This window comes from Pelodiscus sinensis, chromosome 6, assembly GCF_052426305.1.
Source record: "Pelodiscus sinensis isolate ZL-2025 chromosome 6, ASM5242630v1, whole genome shotgun sequence".
Lineage (NCBI taxonomy): Eukaryota > Metazoa > Chordata > Testudines > Trionychidae > Pelodiscus > Pelodiscus sinensis.
Window position 1 is genome coordinate 96,628,307 of NC_143057.1, and position 10,234 is coordinate 96,638,540.

The 10,234-nt window shown below is 47.0% G+C and overlaps 1 protein-coding gene across 1 annotated transcript; it reads left to right on the forward strand.

Moving 5' to 3' along the window:
- The first annotated feature begins 8,614 nt into the window (after positions 1-8,614).
- ACTBL2 (actin beta like 2) lies at positions 8,615-9,725 on the forward strand. Its single transcript, XM_014580007.3, is given in 8 exon segments — positions 8,615-8,678; positions 8,681-9,008; positions 9,010-9,085; positions 9,087-9,168; positions 9,171-9,311; positions 9,314-9,389; positions 9,391-9,501; positions 9,503-9,725. Coding segments are annotated over 8 exon segments (1,101 nt in total).
- The last annotated feature ends 509 nt before the right edge of the window (positions 9,726-10,234 follow it).

Sequence of the window (10,234 nt, forward strand, 5' to 3'; positions counted from 1 at the left end):
GCTCCTGAGGCTCCCCTGCCCCGGGCCAGCCTGTAGCTTGGGCCAGCTCTGACTCCAGCCCCACAAACTGGAAGGCAAAAGCCGAAGGCAAAGGAGGGGATGGGAAAGGGGGGGGAAAATGAAGGGGTGGGAGAGGAAGGGGCTTGTCTGAGGGGAGGGGGGCAGGTCAGGAGAAGAAAGGGGAAGGCACCAAGGGACAGGGTAGAGGAGACACAAATGCCAGGGGGCCAAGCGGAAACAATGAGGAAAAGGGTAGGAGGGGAGGTGTCAGTGGGAGGGGGGACAGGTTGATGCTGGGAGAGAAGAAGGTAAGGGCATTGAGGGTTGGAGGGGGAGGTGCTGAGAGAAGGCTTGAAAGAAGGGGTGGGCATGAGGAAAGTGGGGATGCAGCAATTCATATGTGAGGGCACAGAGGCATGAGGGGAATGGGGGCAGAGGGTGGTGAGGGAGTAGGCATCAAGGGAAAAGAGGGCAAAGGGGGAGGCACCAGGAGGGTGCAGGAGTAAGAGAAGGTTCAGGTGCCAGGGGATTCTGGGGGTGAAGCAGAAGGGCAGACACCTGCAGAGGAGGGACCAGCACCAGAGGAGAGAGGCAGGGCAGGTGTGTAGAGGGAGGTGTTAGGAGAGGGGATGAGGAGGGGTAGCTCACATGATCAGAGTGGGGCTACTGGAGGAGTGGGCACAGTGGGGAGAGAAGGGCTGGTGGAGAGTGGCAGGACTCAGCAAGGCTGAGGGCAGTGAGAAAGGCAGGAGTCAGGACAGCAGAGGAGGGTGAGGGGTTGGGGGGAAGCAGGCACCAGGGGAGCTGATGGAGCAAGGGGAGGAGACATGGCAGCCGAGGGAAAAGGCAGAGATTTATGAGCTATTTATTAATAACTTGGGTGCCGCAGTGGCACATCTACACAAGCCACATGAACTCAGTACTGGTGCACAACACAAAATTCATTCTGCTCATGGGAGGAAACTCTTAGAGGGAACACTTCCCCCAGCCTCTCTGCCCCCGAGTTAATGTCACACACATTGGGTTAATGCAATTGCAGGATAGTTGCATGAGGGGGTTTGTTGAGGGCCAAACTAATCCCTATTGGTAGGAGGATGGTGGGAAAAAGTCCTTATGAGGGGGGGGTCACATGACACCTTTTACTTCTGGTCATGTGTCCATCTTGCTCCGAGAGTCTTACCACCAGAGGTGTGGCCAATGGGGGTCAGGGGCGTGGTTAACAGGAGTGTGGCTAATGGGAGTCAAAGTACATTTTAAAAAAATTCTTTGGGTGCAAACCCTAATGAAATGTGCTGTGCGCACCTATGATTGGGACCGTGTGTCTAAAGATACACAGCATACATTTTTATGTTTCACACAATATATTTTTAAAAGGTGTGGTCCTGTTCTGGCATGCCCTAGGTGAGGCCCAACTTAATTTCTCCCAAGTACCATATCAATAAAGCATCTTTAAAGTCAAGGAAATGCCAAAACAATCTAACAAAATAGCATATCCCCTGAGACTTATCAGGCCTGTACTCCGGGGAGGGGATGCTCAAAGGGTGTGAACGCATCCCCCCATGTTCCCCAAAGTCAGCCAGAAGGGGCTCCGCAGCCCCCTTCCTACTGGTCTGTGGCTCGAGCTCAGCTGTCTTCCTTCCCCCCACAGCGGGGAGCCCATGTTAGTGCTGCAGCCTTGCCCTCCCCGCCACTCCACAATAGTGGAGGAGTGGGGGAAGAGAAAGCAGCAAGCTTCACTACAGGATCTGACTCAAGGGGAAGAAATATTCCCCCTCCACTCCCCCAGCTGGTGGAACAGCAGCGTGTCAGTGCACTGCCTGGAGACTTTCCCCGCTGTTCCCATTGCCAGAATCCAGCTCTCTTTTGCAGCTTCCTCTTCAGCAGCAGTTTCTCCCTGAATGGCCTTGGAGCACCCTTTTCTGTTCCATGCCCAATCATTTGTAAGGCTTCTAAGACATTTTAAATATTATACAATTAGTCAATCTTCTTAATGTTTACTGAATATAGTACCATGCAATATAGTATAGTTTAGGGGAGCATGGGCCAATAAACAGAGCACAGAATGCTCACTTACCTACAGTATAACCTAAAGCAAGTCACTTCATCTCTCTGTCCTTTTGCATCCTCCCCTACCCTCTTTTTCTTTCTTTCTAGATGTAAGGTTCTTTGGGGAAAGAAGTCTCTCTTACAAACACTAGAGCCATAAACTGAACTGTGGCTTCTAGGTACTCCTGCAATGACAACAGTAATTACTTTTACTTACACACACACACACACACACACACACACTGTTAAGAGAACGTGATTATGGTTGCCAAGTTAAGGACACACACACACACACACACACACACACACACACACACAGTTAAGAGAACGTGATTATGGTTGCCAAGTTAAGGACACACACACACACACACACACACACACACAGTTAAGAGAACGTGATTATGGTTGCCAAGTTAAGGACACAAGAATTAAGAAATGCACAAACTTAGATTATTTGGATAACCTTAATTCTGACCCCTTGGGCATACTCATGATACAATCTTAAATTACATGATCACACACTATTTTTTTCCTCAGAATTCCATGGAGTGTTGAGTGAGCTCAATGAGAACAGAGTCTTCAGAGATTTTGTCTGCTACAATCAAAGTCTTTACTGGGCATGTTCAAACTGTGATTTTTCATTTATTTATAATTTTGCCAAATCGGCAGATTTTCAAAGAGATGGCAAAAAGCACATCTTGACACAAAGGCCACCCCCTTATCAAATTCTGAGTCCTTGGTCCAAAGCTTGGGGGAATTAAACCTGATCAAAGAAGGTTTCTAGAATGTTTTAATCTGAGTAAAACAAAATTTTCTCTATCCTTGTTCTTGAAAACAACTGCTCCATTTTGGCTAAAATCCTAAATTTCAGACCAAATAATAAAAGTCTGGCAACGCTGTAAACTGAAAGCAGTCTTATAATGGGAAGTATAAGGCAACCTTAATAAAAGGGACTTTCTCTACCCTGTGTTTAGTAAATACAAGACACTACAGCAGTATGTTCTACACAAGAGCTGCAAACATTTTCCCCCAGGTATAAAATTGATGAATTAGAGTTCAGACAAACCAATGTGTCCAGAAAATAACAGTAAAATTCAGGGGTCCTGAGTCTTCATTGTCTTACACCGTAGCTATTGAAATCTGTTCTAGTGGGTCTCGTCAGAGTCAGCCATTCATACAATTGGCAATATTCTACACTTCCTTGGTTCAGGGGTAACTGACTACAGAAGGTGAATTATATTGGAGAATCACAACTGTTCAACATACATACACACAGACATGCGCCTTTTACCCCTAAGAAGGGCTAGAGAGGGGTTCACGATGAAAAATACTCTCACTCTAGCACAGAGCCAGCCCAAGCTACGGGCTGACCAGGCTACTGCCCGGGGCGCCCCATTGTAGGGGGCGCCGCACGGGGGGTGCCAGACCGGGCAGGGTCGGGGCCGCGCATGCACCAGGCACCCGAGGGTGGGGCCACGCATGCGCCGCACTCCCAGGGCCCGGGGCGCATGAATGGCTCTGGCCGGCCCTGCTCTAGCAGCAATCAGATGGCAAGCACTCCCAATACATCTAGCCAAAGTGAATTTTCTTCCTTTTTCTATCAACTGGTACTTCTCTTGCACCTGTCAAAGTTCTAGTGGTCTGATCAGTATTGCTTTTTAAATGCTTCCTCTTCCAGCAGAATTCACTTGCCCACTGACATTCAAAGATCTTTGCTTTTCCTGGGCCAGCAATAAAGCAAATATTAACCACTTAATTTCCAGTCCACAGACTGCTGTTGAATTTCAGGATCTTAATCAATGGCGCATTGAAGGGATTAAAGTAAGAAAACTACACCTTATACTCACCTTGGTTTTCTTGGCACATTCGGTACATAAAATCCCGAAGACCAATACTTCAAACTTCTTCCTTAAAGTGGCAAATAATAGTATGAATTGCACCTCAGTCTTGTGTGGAATTTTCTATAGCGTGGGGTCCCTAATTAAAGGGACTTGTGTTTTGTGGTGTTCTAAATTTACAGAGGAACACACCATTCTTTTCATGTCAAGATATATTCTGTCTACATTAGCTCTCTGCCAGTCTGAATAGTCTGGCAAATACATATTTAAAAGGTAAATTAATTGTAGATTAAACTTTCCCCTACACTTATAAATAAATACATAAACACGCAAGCAAGCCTCATGAGCTACCAGTCAAGGCCTGCACAAAGCCCTTTCTTAAGCCAAAAAGAAGCCAGCCTCAAAAGATGCCCTAAGAAATTAGCATCTTGAACAGCTGTTTCACATTTTAAAAACAGCTTTTTGGAAGATATAAATTGTCCCTATTCAAAAGCTGAAAGTATGTGACATCGCTAAAGGCTTCAGTTATTAATAAGACAGTTTTCTTTAGGTCAGCAATAAATAATAACCTGAAACCTCTACTTTCTCTCTTGCAGGCTTTTATTTACCCAAGTCTATAACACAGAAAAGTTCTTCCTTCTATACACATACATTTTAACACACTGTCAGTGTTTGGGGAGCAGGACTAAACTATTTCAAGGTCAAAAGTGCCTCCCAGCCATTAGCTTCCTAGAGAGCACAAAACTGCCTATCTTCCTGCAAAGCTTTAGGCTGTAAAGTAAGAGAAAGATTTCACTAGTGTTAAGAATTCAGTCTCTTCTCCTGACCCGATTGACTTTAATGGGAATGGAATCTAGCTCTCATTAAGTTCCTTAAGGTCAACCTTATGGATGTAATTATCAAGCACTATGCTAACATCAATTATATCATCTGAAGAAGTGGGTTGTGCCCATGAAAGCTCATGATACCATCTACATGTTTTGTTAATCTTTAAGGTGCTACTAGATTTTTTTTTAAGTATTTACTGTTACAGACTAACTCGGTTACCCCTCTGAAGCTTATGCAGTTAGTGTCCGTCTATACCAGCGGTTCCCAATCTTTTCCAGATGGGGACCCATTTTGACAATTCAGGAAGACTTGGTGACCCAAGGCAATTCAAAAACAGGAGGGGTGGGGGCAGGGAGGGCAGAGCCACCTGGGGAGACACTTGGTGACCCCTTTGAAATGTAATAGCAACTCATATTTGGGTCCTGACCCATAGGTTGGGAAACCCTGGTCTATACCTTTTCTCCCTTACTACTGTGAATTCACATCACTTCCTTCCTCTACTCATTCCAGGAAGATGGTGTACTTACTTCTTAAGCCAGTAGTCTCCAACCTTTACACACCCAAGATCACGTTTTAAATGTCAGGACAAGCCAAGATCTACCCCATTTTTTTAAGACCCTTTCCCTTCCTTGAGGCCCCACCCTCTCTGTTCCCCTCCTCTCCATCACTTGCTATCCCCAGCCCTTATACACCCTCACTGAGTTGAGACAGGAGGTGCGGGCTCGGGGGTGGGAGTGAGGATTTGGGTATGGAAAGGGGTGAGTGGTACAAGATCTGGGAGGGAATTTGGGTGCAGGAGGAGGTGATGGGGCTGCAGACTGGGGAGTGTTGGGGCCAGGTGGAAGGTTGGGGTGCTGAGCAAGACACAGGCTTGTGGATGTGAGGGTGCAGGAGTTTGGGTGAGGGGCTCAGAGCAGGGAGGTTGGGAGTGTGATGGGCTCAGGACACAGATTTGCAGTGTGTGGATGGTGCAGGAGTGTTGTGGCAGAAGACTGTGAACGTGGGGGTGCAAGAGTTTGGGGATGTGAAAGGCTTAGGACAGGGGGTCCCAGTGTATGATAGGCTTAGATTTGGGGTTGGGGTGGTGCAGGAGTGTTATGATGCTGCGGCCAGATGGGGGCTTGGCCCCAATTGGGGGCTTGTTGGCCAGGCTTCATTTTTAAATAAAATATTATGTCAAACACAAAAGGTTTCAGCATTGTCTTTCTTTATGAGAGGAGCAGAAAAGTCAGTCAGAGCCACACAAGTGAGATGCAAAAAACAACCCCACCAAAAAAAACCCAAGCCTCACTAATGTGGCCCTAGCTGTGCTGGTGGAGGCAGGGTGCTGGGTCAGGGTGCTGAGGGGTGCTGGGGCACACTGCTCAGGAAGTTTGCTGGGGCGGGGCACATGGTGCTACGGCAGGGAACCGGGTGCTCTTTGCGGGGGGGGGAGGATTGGCCAGGGGGAGGGAACAGGGACACCTCAGTACCTCGGGGTCCCGCAGCTGTGCGCCACGTCTGGGATTCAGGAAGCACGTGAGCCGCCCCCTCCCCCCCAAAAAAAGCCAGAGGATTTCCTAAAATTCCAGGTCTGTCATCTGCCAGCGACTTCCTTCCCCCTGCTGCCTTCCTACATAGAATCATAGAATCATAGAATAATAGGACTGGAAGGGACCTCAAGAGGTCATCGAGTCCAGCCCCCCGCCCTCAAGGCAGGACCAAGCTCCGTCTACACCATCCCTGACAGATGTCTATCTAACCTGTTCTTAAATATCTCCAGAGAGGGAGATTCCACCAGCTCCCTTGGCAATTTATTCCAATATTTGACCACCCTGACAGTTAGGAATTTTTTCCTAATGTCCAATCTAAACCTCCCCTGCTGCACTTTAAGCCCATTACTCCTTGTCCTGTCCTCAGAAACCAAGAGGAACAAATTTTCTCCTTCCTCCTTGTGACACCCTTTTAGATATTTGAAAACCGCTATCATGTCCCCCCTTAATCTTCTTTTTTCCAAACTAAACAAGCCCAGTTCATGAAGCCTGGCTTCATAGGTCATGTTCTCTAGACCTTTAATCATTCTTGTCGCTCTTCTCTGTACCCTTTCCAATTTCTCCACATCTTTCTTGAAATGTGGCGCCCAGAACTGGACACAGTACTCCAGCTGAGGCCTAACTAGTGCAGAGTAGAGCGGCAGAATGACTTCACGAGTTTTGCTTACAACACACCTGTTGATACAACCTAGAATCATATTTGCTTTTTTTGCAACAGCATCACACTGTTGACTCATATTCAACTTGTGGTCCACTATGACCCCTAGATCCCTTTCTGCCATGCTCCTTCCTAGACAGTCGCTTCCCATCTTGTATGTATGGAACTGATTGTTCCTTCCTAAGTGGAGCACTTTGCATTTCTCTTTATTAAACCTCATCCTGTTTACCTCTGACCATTTCTCTAACTTGCTAAGGTCATTTTGAATTATGTCCCTATCCTCCAAAGAAGTCGCAACCCCACCCAGTTTGGTATCATCCGCAAACTTAATAAGCGTACTCTCTATCCCAATATCTACATCATTGATGAAGATATTGAACAGTACGGGTCCCAAAACAGACCCTTGAGGAACTCCACTTGTTATCCCTTTCCAGCAGGATTTAGAACCCTTAACAACAACTCTCTGACTACGGTTATCCAGCCAATTATGCACCCACCTTATCGTGGCCCTATCTAAGTTATATTTGCCTGTTTATCAATAAGAATATCATGCGAGACCGTATCAAATGCCTTACTAAAGTCTAGGTATATGGCTTCTCCCTTATCCACAAGGCTCGTTATCTTATCAAAGAAAGCTATCAGATTAGTTTGGCATGACTTGTTCTTCACAAACCCATGCTGGCTATTCCCTATCACTTTATTACCTTCCAAGTGTTTGCATAGGATTTCCTTAATTACCTGCTCCATTATCTTCCCTGGGACAGATGTTAAACTGACTGGTCTAGTTTCCTGGGTTGTTCTTATTCCCCTTTTTATAGATGGGCACAATATTTGCCCTTTTCCAGTCTTCTGGAATCTCCCGTCTGCCATGATTTTTCAAAGATCATAGCTAAAGGCTCAGATACCTCCTCTATCAGCTCCTTGAGTATCCTCGGATGCATTTCATTAGGACCTGTGTGTGTGGGGGGGCGGGTAAGAGTCCTGGGACTGCGCCAGCTCCAACTGCTCAGGAAGCGCGCAACAGCAGTCCTGGGAATCTCACTCTCCACATGCAGGCAGGCAGCAGGGGGAAGTCGCTGGCTGGTGACAGACTTGGTGTTTCAGGAAATGCACTGGCTGTTTGGGGGAGAGGGGAGCAGCGCATGTGCTTCCTGAAACCCCGGACATGGCGTGCAGCTGTGAGACTTCTACTCTCTACCCCGCAGGAAGCTGGCACTACCTCCATTGTCACTAGAGGTAGCATCAGTGGGGGCTTCTTCTTGGGGGGAAAAATGGGAGGGCCCAAATGCCTCACGATCGACTGGTTGAGTCCCCAACACACATCGACCAGTCGACCATGATCAATGGGTTGGTGACCATGGTCTTAAGCCCTTTTGTGCAGAGAGAATTGCAAGTGGCTACAGTTCAGAAGAAGAGGTTCAGTTATCCTATTGAGGCCAATAATATTTGAATTGCTACCGCTGATAGTGAAGAAGCTGTTCAAATAGGAGCACAAGCTGCAGCCTACAGAACAATGAACCAGTGGGACAATGATTTCTCAAAAAGATGCCTCCTATAGGGAGAAGTGGGGGAGATTGGTGGGCAAGTTCTTGCTCAAAACCAGCTGCCTTTAAATAGGGGTCATACTCATCCTATTACTTCTTCAGCAGCACTGAATGTGAAAACTCCGTCCTGCACATCACTGACCTGCTTCCTCTGTCCTATTAATAGCAATGGGTGATGATGAGATTGCTGCTCTAGTTGTAGACAATAGCTCTAGTATGTGCAAGGCTGGGTTTCTGGGGATGATGCCCCTCGTGCTGTGTTCCCCTCCATTGTGGGGCATCGTGGGCACCAGAACGTGATGGAGGCAGATGAGCCACAAGGACAGCTATGTTGGGACGAAGCCCAGAATAAGCAGGGCATCCTGACACTGAAGTACCCTACTGAGCATAGCATTGTTACTAACTGGGATGACATGGAGAAGAGCGGGTATCACACCTTTTACAATGAATTGTGGGTGGCTCCTAAGGAGCACTCTGTATTGCTTAGTGAGGCTTGCCTCTACCCTCAGCCTAAGAGGGAGAAGATAGCTAAGATCATGTTTAAGACTTTCGATGCACCAGCTATACGTGGCTATCCTGATTGTGCTGTCCAGCTATGCCTCTGGCTGCACCACATGCATTGTAATGGACTCTGATGCTGGGAGTTACCCTCAAAGCCCCCATCTATGAGGGCTATGCCCTGCCCCATGCTATCCTCCAGCTGGACTTGGTTGGCCAGAATCTAACTACTTCATGAAAATCCTGACAGAGCGGGGCTCCAGCTTCACTGCCACAGCTGGGAGGGAGATTTTGAGTGACATCAAGGAGAAGCTGTGCTATGTTGCCTTGGATTTTGAGCAGGAAATGGCCACATCTGCCTCTTCCTCCCACTAGAGAAGAGCTATGAGCTCCCTGATGAGAAGGTGATCACCTTGGGTAATAAGAGGTTCTGCTGCCCTGAGGCCTTTTCCAGCAGCCTTCCTGGACATGGAGCCCTGCAGCATCCTTGAGACCAACTTCAACTCTATCATGAAACGTGATGTGGATATCTGCAGGGATCTGCATGCTAATATGGTGCAGCACCATGTAGGCAGCCATTACTGACTGTATGCAGAAAGAGGTTGCTTACCTATCACCAAATACCATGAAAATCAGAATCATTGCCTCTCCTGTGTGTAAATTTTCTGTCTGGATTGGTGGCTCTATCCTGCCTTCTTTCTCCACCTTCTAACAGATGTGGATCAGCAAACTGGAGTATGATGAGTCCAGGCCATCCATTATTCACAGCAAATGTTGCTAGTCAATAAGTGCATGAGAGAAAGGTATCGTCCTTTTTAAGGGCTTTCCTCAAGACTCAGTATCCTCTACTACTTTACCAAAGAAAACAGCTTATTTAGTATTAATTCTAGAACAGTGACTAACTCTGATTTGGGGGAGAGGAATTATATCAGGTAGGAGCTTTTTTTTGTGAGGCTTGGGTGAATTATGCCACTATCTTTGCAGTTCAAAATTCTCCAGCCAGGGATCAAAGCGAATATGCAAGAAGTCAGTTATCCTGACCCAAAGCTGCATGGCCTAATACCATCTGTAAACTGGCACTTGTCTGGGTCTTAGAACATCTGGGTTTTATAGACAAATTCCCAAGTGCCAAGATAGTGAGTTAATGTTGCATATTTGGAGCTGCTAAATGTGCTGTAAGAGTTAGGAACTATAATCTTGAGATAACTGGAACAAACCAACACCCTTAGCAGTGGGACTGTGTACTGTAGCAAAATCTTCTAGCTCCTAAACACCATTACATGAAAAAAT